This window comes from Salvia splendens, chromosome 16 (genome assembly GCF_004379255.2).
Source record: "Salvia splendens isolate huo1 chromosome 16, SspV2, whole genome shotgun sequence".
NCBI classification, from domain to species: domain Eukaryota; kingdom Viridiplantae; phylum Streptophyta; class Magnoliopsida; order Lamiales; family Lamiaceae; genus Salvia; species Salvia splendens.
In genome coordinates, this window is record NC_056047.1 from 4,354,495 (window position 1) to 4,369,076 (window position 14,582).

A 14,582-nucleotide genomic window follows, 5' to 3' on the forward strand; every position below is an offset into this window, starting at 1 on the left:
CTGCTATTTAATATATCTCATATTTCATTTTCCATATGTTCATCATTAAATGTACCATTATTCATTTATACTATATTTGATATTGAACCTACGTTCCACTAATTTCATTCTTCTAACATTTTATTATAAATCAATATATAAATGTAAGACCTAAATTCCACTAATTTTTTCTACCCACTTTTCCTGTAAAGTCAAACAATTTCTATAAACTTGTGTTGATTAGATATGGACATTTAATAAGGGATAGATGAAATATTTATTATTAGCATGTCTGAAGCTAAGCAACACATTTTGATTCTTGGCAAAAAAAATATTATTCTCTCTTATTATTTTATTTCTTCTTACTTTATTCTCTTGTAATCCAACCCATAAACCATCAATCACATTATAAATTCACGTGTCAAGATGAAATGCACCACTACTATATTTGCAAAATACAAGGTTACATGGGCCAAAGATGTAGGAGTATGAAATATAGGCTAATCAAAACTGGCCCAATTTGGAATTGTAACGAAGATTTCACATTCCCGCCCAAATATTTCGCTGGTTTGAAACTACCACTCTTCATCGCTTCTTCTACTGAATTCGAACACACTCACACTACACAAGTTTCCACAATTGCTTTGTTAACGGCCGTGCTAAGTGTACAACTGCTTACTGCAGTAGAGATCAAGGACTCCAGTTGATCAAAACGTATTATACATCACTTTTGTGGCTTAATATCGACCAATGGGGGTAGATATGGAATCGACGACGACCGCCACCGACTCCGTTCCCGAGCCAACACGCAAGGCGACCCCAGCTCCTAGGCTATTTATTCAGGAGATGGTGATGAAGAATTTCAAATCATATGCGGGCGAACAGCGCGTTGGCCCCTTTCACAAGGTTAGGGTTTGTTTTTTTGTTGAATTGCTTTCAATTATTGTGAATATTGTTGCTGGAGAGAAGTAAAGTACGAGATTTCAGTTGAATTTCTGGTGCGATTCGTTGACAGTGCTGTTTTTTATGTACAGAATTTCTCCGCTGTGGTCGGTCCTAATGGAAGTGGGAAGAGCAACGTCATAGATGCGATGCTTTTTGTGTTTGGGAAGAGAGCTAAACAGGTGGATTTCTGAAATACTGGATTTATTTTGAAAGTTGAAATACTGCATTTTGCGTAGTTATTTTAAATTTCGGTGTTTGCAACATGCAGATGAGGCTGAATAAAGTTTCGGAGCTTATTCACAACTCAACAAATCACCAGAATTTGGAAAGTGCTGGTGTATCCGTTCACTTTCAGGAGATTATTGATTTGGTATAGCCTGAGTTGTAGTATTTTATTTCTGAAGGTGGTGCCTCAGGTTCTGTAGTACTGATTTTTGCTTGCTTGTAGGATGATGGGAATTATGAAGTTGTCTCCGGAAGTGATTTCATAATTACGCGCGTTGCATTTCGGGATAACTCCTCTAAGTATTATATCAACGACAGAGCAAGTAATTTCACAGAGGTGACCAAATTCTTAAGAGGGAAAGGTGTTGATTTGGATAACAACCGATTTCTGATTCTTCAGGTTCCCACTTCACAATCTTTTATGCTTTTTCCTGCATATACTTCGGCATCCCCAAGTTTGTTATGTCACTGGTTGAGTGCTAAGTTTTTCTCCAGGGTGAGGTGGAACAGATATCACTTATGAAGCCAAAGGCACAGGGGCCTCATGATGAAGGCTTTCTCGAGTATCTTGAGGATATTATTGGAACTAACAAATATGTAGAAAAGATTGATGAATCATTTAAGGAGTGAGTTATCAACTGCATCGTGGAGAATTGCTTGTTTTTTTTTTCAAAATTATTCATGTAATTGAGTGTCACCACTCAGCAAAAGGATTCTAATGTAGATGCGCTGACTGTTTTGTTAGCTAAAGTTCACACAAACAATTTTTTCAACAATTTGTTTGTTAATATTTGGTTTCAACTCTTTAGGCTGGAAGCGCTTAATGAAAAGAGGACTAGCGTGGTTCAAATGGTGAAGTTGGCTGAGAAAGAAACAGAGAGCCTGGAGGTGTGATTTTAATGTAAATTTTGTAGACTTCTATTGATTCATGTATGTAGTTAGGGAATTTTCACATTATTATTAATCACTCAATTTACCAGGGTGTCAAGAATGAAGCAGAAGAATACATGCTTAAAGAACTGTCACTGTTAAAATGGCAAGAGAAAGCTACCAAGTTGGCTTCTGAAAATAATATCACTGAAATAGCAGATATTCAGGCAGCTATTTCTAGCCTAGAGGCAAATGTAAAGTCTGAAAGGTGATATTCTTCTCATGAGTTTAAACTTTAAACTCTTTGATAGACTTTTAGACTCCTACTGAAAGATATTTGGCTCTGTTTTACAGGAATAAAATACAAGAAAATACCAAAACATTGAAAGAACTTGAAGCTTTGCATGTGAAGTATATGAAGAGACAAGAGGTTTACCTTTTAGCATTCTTTACACCATCATTTGATATATACCTCATTTGTGGATGTGCTTGTTCATTTAACTTTTTAGTGAAGATGATTTCCTTAAGCATATGCCAAACCTTGGTTTAATATTTCATCATTTTTGGAAATTTCAGGAACTGGATGATGATCTCCGGCGCTCAAGAAATGATATAAAGGAATTTGAAAGGCAGAACCTGAAAGATCGAGAAGATTATGACCACTTGAAGAAAAAGATAAAAAAGCTGAATGACAAACTCGAAAGGGTAAGAGAAACAATAGAACATGTTATGTATGACATTTTTCTTACTTCATATATCGTTTGTATCTGACCAAATATTTCCGGAGTTTTCCTTAGGATGTGACTAAAATTGCAGATTATACTAAAGAGTGCGAGGACTCTGTGATTGAGATTCCTAAGCTTGAGGAACAAATTTGTCAGCTGCAGAAACAGTTAGTGAACGAGGAGAAGTTCTTGGAAGAAATAGAAGAAACTTCTAAAGGTGGCTCCTTCAACCTTTTGGTGTCTTCTATAACTGGGAACTCAGAATGCTATATGGTGTATCAATCTTTCTCAGGATGTGCATTCTCACGTTTATATAATTTCATGAACTTTCTTTTGATCAATTTATTTATTACTCCATTTATTTCTCACTGCCTAACAGATACATGTGAACATGAAAAAGCATTGGTGATTGAACACACATGCTTATACTTGACAGCACCATGCAGGCTAACTGCTTATATTTAATACAACCTTAGGAACTTTTATTTTGTCTTCTCTAAAGGCATTCATAATTCAATGCAACAAATCAATTTACTTCATGGTCTCTATGAGCATGGACTGCATCTATGAATCCACAGGCTTATGAAATAAGTTTATTAAGTACATTGCCATGCAATCTTTATTTTTTTTTTCCGAAAAAAGGGCTTGTCTCCCTTAATGGCATCATCACATCTTTTCTGTCTCCTTTTTTCGAATTTACTTTTTTAAGTTTGCATTTTCTGAATTAAGATCATATGAAAAAGTGATTGTTAATCCATCTTTATATTCTCTTATCTATTCATTTTCGGTTCAGACTTGTTATTGGTGTTTAATTATTCTTATTTGGTTCTTTTCAAACAGCTGAAACTGAAGTTTTTCGTAGTGAGCTTGCTGATGTTCGTACTGAACTAGAACCCTGGGAAAAGCAAATGATTGATTGCAGAGGAAAACTTGAAGTTGCTTCTGCTGAAAAAGATCTCTTGAATAAAAAGGTGAGGCTGGTGATAAGGGCTGTCATTGCAATGTTTGTTACTAGTAGGTATTTCGGTAATTTTCTTTTTCTCCTCTATAACTTATGAAAATTGAACCTAGGCATCTTTTAGTGTTAGGCAATCATCGAGTCCCAAGGATTCTGTGTGTCCGCTGCAATCACGTTTTTATATTGTTTCTGTGAATTTATCACTTGTCAATATGTGCATCGTTAAATACTATGATTTGCAGGGTAGTGAGGACTGCATATTTAGGGATGTATCAACTATAGCGCATTGTTGGCTTTGTTGTCTAAGTTAATTCTGCTGATCCCTATCTTGTCTTGATTTTCCATGCTAAAAAAAATATAAAAAGTATCCGTGTTTGGACCTTGGTAGCTGAATTTCTTTGTTAGTAATTGCTGATGATTAGTATCTGTATTACAGCATGAAGCTGGTTGTGCTGCATATGTAGATGCAAAGAAGAAGATAGTTGAAATTAATGCAACAATTGAGACAAAAACTTCAGCTGTTAAAGATATTGAAAATGAGCTAGTGAAGAAGAAATCTGAAGCATCCGAAGCTCGTAAAGTGGAGCAAGTAAGCTATTATATTGTTAACTTTCCTTTGATATTTTTTTTGTAAAAATAGGGGTGCTGACTGGGAAATTGCAGGATTTTCTTGAAGAACAACACAAGTTAGTTCCTCTAGAACAGGCTGCTAGACAAAGGGTTGCTGAGCTATCATCTACTATGGAATCTGAAAGGAACCAAAGTTCTGTCTTAAAAGCAATAATTCACGCTAAGGAAGCTAATATTATACCGGGAATATATGGCCGAATGGGAGATCTAGGGGCCATTGATGGTGAATACACATCCATTCTTTATGTTTTGACGTATTTTAGTCTGAACTTGAATGTGAGTGAATTTGACTGCGTCAGATAAGCAACAAGGATTTTATATTTTCTACGGTAAACTTGTTCCATGAACTGTCTGTTGGTTTATGGTGTGCCTGCTATGGTGAATTGCTCATTTCTAGACTAGGATTATTTGTGTGAAAATGGAGTCTTAGTTTACATCTGAGTTCCCAGTAATGAATATATAGTGTGAACCTGAAGTGCCATATAAAACTACTGTATAATGCATGTAACGTATTTAGTACTAATATTTTTGGATCGTATTCTGTGATATTCAGTTGTGTCTTGTTGATACTTTTCTGATCATTCATAACTTTTCTGCAGCAAAATATGATGTTGCTATATCAACTGCTTGTGCTGGACTTGATTATATTGTTGTGGAGAAAACTTCTGCCGCCCAAGCATGCGTCGAGCTGCTGCGTAGCCAAAACCTTGGTGTTGCTACATTCATGATTCTGGTAGATAATTTTGTCCGCTTAGCTATTTTAACATCATTTGTATCAGGTGTAAGAGTCATGTGTTCTCTCTATATATACGAATTAAGCAAAAAAATCATTTGATACACATTTCTATTGATGCTTTGACTCATAAACACTTCAGATATAGATAGTGTTCATATAGTTTTCATTTGTCCAGTTTACTAGATGAAAGAGTATGGAGAAATTCTGTAAATAATATGGAGAAAATTCTTTTTATGAATATTGCCAAGAATAATTTTGTAAAGAATATGGAGAAATTATTTTTATGAAATTTGAATTTACATTCCTTGTTCTTTGCAGGAAAAGCAAGCCAATCATCTACCTAAATTAAGGGAGAAAGTTGTCACACCAGAGGGTGTTCCTCGCTTATTTGATCTCATCAAGGTTCAGGGTGAGAGGATAAAACTTGCTTTTTTTGCAGCACTGGGGAACACCATTGTAGCTAAAGATATTGATCAGGTAGGCCTCATGCTCTTTTTCTTGTTAAATTTATTAAAGAAATGAAAATTAGCATTCATTCACTAATTTTGCGTAAAAAATGGTGAATATTTATTGTTTTCTCCACGTTACTGGTATCTGATTATGCTTGCGGATATCCTACACTGCACTTTCCAAAATATTCCATTTCACAAACACCTTTGTTTCCAACATACAGTATTAGTTTATATCTTTAATCACTGGTTTCTTTCTTCTATGTTTATCCTGACATTAAAGGCCACTCGAATCGCTTATGGTGGAAAGAATGGATCCTGGCGTGTCGTCACACTTGATGGTGCTCTTTTTGAAAAATCTGGTACAATGACTGGTGGAGGGAATCGGCCAAGTGGTGGCAAAATGGGGACTTCTATTCGTGCTAGTGTGTCGGGAGAGGCTGTGGAAACTGCTGAAAAGGAGCTATCAGATTTGGCTGAAAGGCTAAATAATATTAGGAACAGAATATCTGATGCTGTTAGGAGTTACAGAGATTCAGAAAATGCGATTTCACCCTTGGAGATGAATTTAACAAAAACCCGGAAGGAGGTAGCTCAATAGTGTTAGATTGTTGGTCATATATTGTTCATATGCTTATCAAGGATTATCAATCACATCAACTATACTTGACTTGACAGATCGAGAGTCTAAAGCTATTACTTGGAGATCTAGAAAAACAGCTGTCTTCACTGAAGGCAGGATCACAGGCATCAAAGACAGAGCTGGCTAAGCTGCAAGAACTTGAACACATCATTTCTGATGAAGAGAAAGAAATGAACAGGCTTCTCAAAGGTTCAGAACAACTAAAAAAGAAGGTAACTGTATCAGAAAATCTCTATGCCATTCTATCAGCCTACATGATCCTGAAAAAATTGCATGAAAAATATAAAATGCCTTGTACATCTGTTACTTCCTTTGTCCTTTGATAGGAGTAAAAGGCTGTCACTCGTTTAAATCAAGCACGAGAGGTGCTCGATTTTATAACTCACTCACACAATCTACTTGAATAGATGCACCAAAGGATTACTCAACAAATCTGGAATGAAACTCTCGGATAATTATGAATAAGGATTACAGAACAAGAATGGAAATGAAAGAAAATAGAAATATAAATCCTCCGCAGATGCCTACGGCTAATGCCGTCCCGAAACTGATCTAACTCCCAAAGATGAATTCTATCTCCTAAGAATCTCACTATTTATAGATGATTCGTCTAACGGGCACGGCTCCAACACGAAAATTCCAGATGACACACCACCAATCACAATCCCCACATTCGATGGATCCAATGCGATCGCGTGGCTTGCGCGGACTGAACAGTACTTCCTGGTGTCAAAAATTCCACTGGAAAATCGCGTGAGTGTTGCCATGGAAGCCTTGGCAGGCCCGACCTTACCATGGATCCAACTCCTTATGCGACGAATTCCCACTCTATCTTGGGACCGTTTTACGCAGGAAATGATGAAATGTTTTGGTGATTCAATAGCATGGAAACCCAAGAGTGTTGCTGTTCGCCAGGAGATACCAACTATTACCACATCAGCAATCCACACTGATATGAACACTAAAGCGATCAATAGTGTCCCTGCCCTTGGCGGTACAACAGCCCATTCCATCTCCAGTTTTGGTGCCTCTACCATCTCCTACCTGTCCACCTACACTAGCAACGGTGACAGCACCGCTGTTGTCCTCTAGTCCGCCTACAACAGCCAAGGAGAATACTCTACACGCCATCCAACAGCCGGCACACCCTTGGCAGTACAACAACCCATTCCACCTCCAGTTTTGGTGCCTCTACCACATCCTCCCAGTCTGCCTACACCAGCAACTCCACTTACACCAGCAACTCCACCTACACTAGCACCAATGACAGCACCGCTGTTGTCCTCGTGCGCTGATAGGCCACAGTTTCAGCCTTCCTTCTTCCCTTTGCTGCTACACACTCATGTATCTGTTTCTTCTTGTACATGAGCACATTCCTTGGTTCAGCTTTGCACCTCCTGTCCAGAAGCATGAATGGGAGCCTCCACCGAACAAAGTAATTGGTTTCAATTTTGAGCTCAACCTTGAGGGCAAGGTTGTTTCGAGAGTGAGGCAATTGATACAGATATGCATATCGCAGGATATGCATACTTAATTAGTTAGGATTTGATTAGATTTTATTTACTTAATTAGTTAGGATTTGATTTGATATTTTAGGGTAGGGATATAGGATTATTATAAATAGCACTTAAAATGAGAAGTAGCGTTATCTTGGAGAGATCATTATTGGACGAGTTTTTCTCGTAGGCCTGTGGATTAGGCCTCTGTGGAGGATTTCCCTTTCCTGTTTTGCTTTTCAGTTTCTTACAATAAACCCAAGCATTTCTAATTCCATATTCTATTTTTCTCTGTGTCCGTTTGAGGCGTTTAATCGAGCACTTCTCATGCTTGATTAATTGAGTGACAGCCTTTACCTCCTAACATCCTTTTACAATTTGCATTCTGAAAAAGCACGACTGAGATTTTCTCGTTTAAAGGTAAGGATATTAACGGTATGTGAGATTTCAAAGTTTGTTGCTACTGCAAGAGGATTAGTTCCATTTTCAAACTGAGGTTTAACATTGAGCAAGGAAGTTCTCATCTCATGTATACTTTTGCCATTTTTGTAGGCTTTGGAGCTCCAGAACAAAATAGAAAATGCTGGAGGGGAAAGGCTGAAAAATCAGAAAGCTAAAGTTAGCAAGATTCAGTCTGTAAGTAAAAGTCAATAATGCTGAACTGAAGTTGACACATTACATTTCCTGATTTTGGCATTTTTACTTTTCTTCCCACCATTTTTTAGGATATTGATAAAAACAGCACTAAGATCAACCGCGACAAAGTCCAGATTGAAACAGGTCAGAAGACAATTGAAAAATTGACGAAGGGGATTGAAGAGTCCAAAGTTGAGAAGGAAAGGCTATTGGGCGAAAAGGAGAAATTACGTACCACATCCAAGGAAACTGAAGAAAAAGCTATAAAAGTTATGGAGGATTCTGTTAAGATACAGGAGGTAAGCATTCATTTCTTTGTATATCAAATTTCTACTTGAATTGTAATTTAAGCCAAATTGTAAGACTGGTGGTTGTGTTTGTAGGTAATTAATGAGCATAAGGAAGTTCTGGACCAAGCAAAATCAGACTATGAAAGCCTTAAGAAAGTCATGGATACCTTACGAACATCCCAGGTCTGGTTTACTAGTTTCTTCTTCTTTATTTCATTCTTAACTTGTATAACTCTTTGTTAGCATCAATTATCTATTCAATCCAATATAATATATGACGCAGGTTGATGCTGAATACAAGCTACAAGATAAGAGGAAAGCATGCAAAGAGCTAGAAATTAAGGGGAAAACTTACACGAAAAGGCTTGATGATCTTGAAATATCTATATCAAAGCACATGGATCAGTAAGTGTTTGGTCTTGGTTAGAGCATCACAGTTTTCTTAATGATACCGTAACATTGCTTAGTCTTCCTATTTGATTTTTCTATGTTTCCGAATTACTGTATTTCATAAGCTGCTGGTTTTGGTAACCTTCTAAATTGAGCAGGATTCAGAAAGATTTGGTGGATCCGGTGAAGCTAGAGATAGTTCTGACAGATGCAACTCTTGCTCAAATAAGTGACCTTAAGCAGGGTCTTGAGAAGGTGGCGCTCCTTGAAGCTCAATTGAAGGACATGAACCCAAACCTTGACTCAATCTCAGAGTATGCATTAACATTTTGGGGATCATAAGTTTAGAAAGGTGTATAGCTCTTTTTTATGTTTCTGAGCTTTTACTCTATTTTCTGTGATAAAGGTATCGGAAGAAAGTTAGTTTGTATAATGAGAGAGTTGCAGATCTTAATTTGGTCACTCAACAACGTGATGACATAAAGAAGCAATATGATGAATGGAGGAAGAAAAGGTGGGTAATTGATGGAAAAATTGAAAGTAATAATTCCTTATTATCATCCTCAGTTCTTTTAAACATTTTACCATGTTTAACATTTTCAGGTTAGATGAATTCATGGCTGGTTTTAACACAATCTCGTTGAAACTAAAAGAAATGTATCAGGTTTAATACAATCTCTGTTCAGTTCTCGTTGCTTGATTTGATTGGTCAATCGTTTAATTTCTTTTTCATTGCAATGTTGTCTTTCTGCAGATGATAACACTGGGAGGGGATGCTGAACTTGAGTTAGTGGACTCCTTAGATCCATTCTCAGAAGGTGTCGTCTTCAGTGTCAGACCACCGAAAAAGAGCTGGAAGAACATTGCCAACTTATCAGGAGGCGAAAAGGTACTTTTTCGATCACAACACACACATACCCGAAAATTTCTTGATTCCGCAGCAACATTTACTCGCACACTAAAGCTTCTAATTGGCTTTAATGATGATATATCAGACCCTCAGCTCACTAGCCCTAGTATTCGCCCTCCACCATTACAAACCAACCCCACTTTACGTGATGGATGAGATCGATGCAGCTCTAGGTACACCTACCAGAAATTTTCTCAGTCATTTTCCCCCTTTAAAACCCTCTGTCATCGCTTTTTAACAGCGTCCGCACAAACTACAATCTTCATGGCAGATTTCAAGAACGTATCTATCGTGGGGCATTATGTAAAGGATCGTACGAAGGATGCACAATTCATCATCATAAGGTTGTGTTTGTAACTAAATTCGTGCTCCATTTTCTATTATGTCTGTAATATTTTCGTACTCACATAATTTTGTTTTCCACATGCAGCCTGCGTAATAATATGTTCGAGTTGGCTGATCGACTTGTTGGAATATACAAAACCGATAATTGTACAAAGAGCATCACCATCAATCCTGAGAGCTTTGTTGTTTGTAAGCAACAGGCTTCTTAAGATTCTCTGCAAAATCTGTCTTTTGCTCAAGTGAATTTTTAAGTTGTGTATTTAGTATTTCTGGAGAACCTAACAGTAGGAGTATGTAATTATAGTGACATATTCACATACTAAACTCATTATATCTAATATTCATATTTTGACAACCCATTAATCAATATTAATGTTCCATAACCTAAAGATGTTATATGCATACGCACTATTTACGGAGAATCTAATGCTTAGTCCTGCTACATTCTGTTCCCTCTAATTAATTAGATCTGCTTTTGTGAAGTAAAAGCTTTATTTGTTTGGCATTATTATTGTAAAGCACATGCGAAAACATCACACATGGTTGAGATTTTGGCTTGGCAGCGCATTGCTGTCAGTGCTCCTCATAGACGGAGCTTGAACGACAGTGAGAGGGATTGGTTAATTGCAGCGGTTTAGGGTCGTTCGAAACACGTATAAAATTATAAGACCAAGCTCCACCTAATGTGCCACAAACTGGGCCTAGTAAATACACCCAAATGCCTTTGTAGTAGTTGCTTGCGAGTGCAGGGCCGATAGTCCTTGCTGGGTTCATCGATCCTCCAGATATCGGCCTGCATTATCAAAAGATGATTGAATATCACTATCATATCATATCATACCATATCATATTTTACGGGATTCACTTACCCTGCTAAGATGGAAGTAATGCACACTGCAGACCCGACCGCGATCCCTGCAAGCTCCCCAATCTAATAACCCAAGACACAAAAACAGGATTAGTGGAGTAGTTTACAAAAACAGGATTGGGAATTGGGTGATTCTTACAGCTTTGGTATCAGTAGCAACGGCAGAGGTGACGAACGTCATGGAAAATGTAACAACTATTTCCATGATTAAGGTTTGAAGGTCTGTTTCTGAAGGAGAAGTTGTGCCCACATGTTTCATAGGTTGTAATAGAACACGTACAGTGAATCCAGCACAAGTAGCACCTGTTATCTGTGCAGCTGCATAAAATGGTACCTGCACGTTTTTTTTCTATCAATTTTCTTTTTCTAAAATAAAGCTAAAGCTTTTGTGAACGATACGTGTTTTATTATGAAATTAGTAAAGGAAAACAGAGAAAAAGTAAAAGTGGTTGCAATGAAATAGTGTCACTTGCATTATTAGTAGTGCTTAGTCACGAAAGTGTTTTCAAGAGGACAAAAATGATATTACATCTGTATTCCTATCTTAACAAACAATAATGATGTAGTTTTGGGGTTGTATAAAAATAATGATTATTGGGTGGAGATGAGTTGTATTGTACTCCTATGTATTGTACTCCTATGTTTCCAAACAAAAAGATTCTATTGTTTGTTGCCAATAATATTATGATATATTTATTGAAAATATCGACAATTAAAGCCATGAAAAATAAATTCTCGACTAGGATGAGCTGAGGGCCTCATCTCACTCTCACATGTTATCATCAACACTACCCACAAGCATGTCATGCAATAATACACCTCAGATGTGCACGTAATTAAGACACACTTGAAAATTGAAATACAATATTAATCCACTATCTAATTTATTATTTTTCTAAAAATATTTTTAATCTAATATATACCAGCTTGGTTTATTTTATTATTTTATAAAATATCTCCAATCTAATATATATCAGCTTGGTTTATATTAATATATAATAAGATTATTTAATATAAATGTGTTTTACTTTAGGTGGGTGACAAAAATGTATAGTTAAGTGTAATAGAAGTATGAAATGTCCCATTTGGAAAAAAGTTAGTGAGATAGTGAGTTCCATATTTGTATACACTAATTTTATAATGAAATGTGTGGGTAAAATATCGGACCTGATTCCATGGGAAATGGCGGACGGCGGGGTTCATGTGGAGATGTGGCCGACGGCGTGGATCATGACGGTGACGATGAGACCGCCCGCGACGGAGGCTCCGAGCCTTGAAATCTTATGTTCGTCGATACTACTTAGACCGGCCGTGCCACATGTCACAAACACCAATAGATATGTCGCTATAATCTCCGCAATTACCTGCACCACTTTTCATTATTGTCAATTACTGTATTATTCTTAGAATACTGTAAAGACATACTAAGATACATTGTCGTAACTCAAAAACTAAGTTTTTAAGGAAGAAAATGCAACCAGATAAGAGATAAAAATAAACATAGCTTCTAGTCTTGAACAATAATGGCAACTGCATAGATCCTCCATTAGGATGTGTCTCAAGATTATTCATCCTATCCTCACCTCCTACCCTCACTTCGTGACTAATTTAATCTAAGATAAAATCTATTTTACTTATTCTATATTGTATTTTCGTTTTATTTTGTCTAACATAAAGTAGAAGATAACCTTCATATAAAATCAGTCTTATATTAGGAATTAAAGTATATTCGATCAAATTAAATAGAAATGAAAGAGGGCGGCGCTATAATAATTTTGTGAACCTGCCCCAAAATTTTAAGATTTCCTAGTATTTTTCTGGATAGATATATGGCCCAAGGTAGATCTAGACTTCTAGTGCGTTTAATTTTTTAATATTACTTTTTAATATAACTTTTTGGTATACAAGGCAAATGTTGGATTTTTATTATCAAGTTGGATCAATTAAAGCTTTATTTGATACGGTTGGTATAAATCATACTGTATATATTCACAAACAATTACACAAATATTATACAGAAAGTTATAGCTAGTGTGGTGAATTGAGGTCCAAATGTGTTGCTCAAATTGAGATATTTTTTTGTACAAAAAGCTCGATTTATTTCTAAATTATATGATATTTTTGACTAAATGGTTATGATTTTAGATTTAAAGTGATCATCTTTCCCTTTTTATACCCAACTGTCTGTCTGTAACCCATTTTCACTGTCTGTAACCCATTTTCAAACCCAACTCACATCTCAGTTGCTAAGATATTTTTCTCACCATAAACAATAAATTGGGAATTTAAATCATTATCGAAATCAACTAGTTAAACACAACTCAATTAGTAAGATATCTTGCTTCTGAAATGGGCTCAACTTTTGGGCTGATGCTTGTGGAATTGGGCTTAGCTTATCGGGCTCCAATGAAAACATACCAATAAAAGGAGAAAATGTAACTCAGATCTCAACTACTTCTATAATGAAGATTTTTATCCCATACACACAGTTTTAAAACACACTTATCATTTCGAGCCTAATAATTTTGAAAAGGAATCGTCAATTTCATTTCAAAATCAGAACCGTCTCAAACCTTGCCCGATTGATTTCAGTTACCCTATAGGCTCAACCGCTCAAGACTCGAGCATTATACTCCAAGCAATCAAAATTTTATACTCCCTCCGTCCCCAAAGAATATGCACTTTGGGGTCGGCGTTGGTTTTAATGTAAAATTGGTGAAGTAAGAGAGAGACAGAGAGAAAAAGTAAATAAAGTATGGTTATTGGAGAATGAGTCACACCTCATTAGAGAGAAAAGACTTTGCAAAATTAGAAAATGCATATTCTTGTGAGACGGACTAAAAAGGAAAGAGTGCACGTTATATAACTAAACAAATGTGTCCACATGAATTTCGTTTAACTGTATTACTAATTCAATATTCAAAGGAACAAGTATAAAATCAGAATACCTGCATTTAGTTTAGTAATAAAAATCATTCAGATTAATCAAGGTTAAAATTCGACCATCTTCTATTTTTCTTCCTTATTGAACAATCCTGATTTTTCAACATCATTAATTTGTTGTTTTTGCAGTCGGAAGTCTTGATTCGGGTTTAGGGTTTTCACATCATATGTCTTCACCAAATTGTGTAGTTGCTCAATTGAACACCACATTCACATTATTCATTAACAAGTACGAGATTATAGTTGCTCAATTAAACACCACATTCACATTAACATGTCCCCCACGAGATTATTAATTCACACATATCATCACAAAGAGACATATATTTTCAAACATATCATCACAAAGAGACATGTATTTTCAAACATATCATCACAAAGAGAATTAAAATGTAGTACTTTTGAGTCCCATTTGTCAGCCATCATTAATTATGACAATTGTCAGCCATCATTAATTATCACAAATTAATCCTCCTTTGTCTCACCTTATGAGTCCCATTTGAGTTTGACACGTGTTTTAAAAAAGTAAAGGAAAGTTGGTGAA

At 36.2% G+C, this 14,582-nt stretch overlaps 1 protein-coding gene and 1 pseudogene across 1 annotated transcript; one reads left to right on the forward strand and one right to left on the reverse strand.

Annotated features, from left to right (window-relative positions):
• The first annotated feature begins 547 nt into the window (after positions 1-547).
• On the forward strand, positions 548-10,610 carry LOC121772701 (structural maintenance of chromosomes protein 4-like). Its single transcript, XM_042169896.1, has 28 exons — positions 548-885; positions 1,014-1,103; positions 1,193-1,294; positions 1,373-1,549; positions 1,645-1,775; positions 1,959-2,037; positions 2,130-2,287; positions 2,374-2,449; positions 2,596-2,724; positions 2,817-2,961; positions 3,585-3,715; positions 4,139-4,291; positions 4,366-4,555; positions 4,932-5,065; positions 5,387-5,545; positions 5,801-6,106; positions 6,196-6,372; positions 8,209-8,292; positions 8,382-8,591; positions 8,676-8,765; positions 8,866-8,987; positions 9,131-9,286; positions 9,379-9,486; positions 9,576-9,636; positions 9,727-9,861; positions 9,968-10,055; positions 10,154-10,226; positions 10,313-10,610. Exons 1-28 carry the CDS (start codon positions 730-732, stop codon positions 10,434-10,436), a joined length of 3,744 nt encoding a protein of 1,247 aa, XP_042025830.1. The 5' UTR covers positions 548-729; the 3' UTR covers positions 10,437-10,610.
• A 136-nt stretch (positions 10,611-10,746) lies between these two features.
• LOC121771968 lies at positions 10,747-14,049 on the reverse strand (annotated as a pseudogene).
• Positions 14,050-14,582: the final 533 nt, after the last annotated feature.

Bases quoted from the DNA above. Each gene is read 5' to 3' on its own strand.
- LOC121772701 (XM_042169896.1), top strand. From the start codon at position 730: ATGGGGGTAGATATGGAATCGACGACGACCGCCACCGACTCCGTTCCC. The intron at 3,716-4,138 runs GTGAGGCTGGTG...TCTGTATTACAG, and splicing joins AAGATCTCTTGAATAAAAAG to CATGAAGCTGGTTGTGCTGC. The intron at 8,592-8,675 runs GTAAGCATTCAT...TTGTGTTTGTAG, and splicing joins ATTCTGTTAAGATACAGGAG to GTAATTAATGAGCATAAGGA.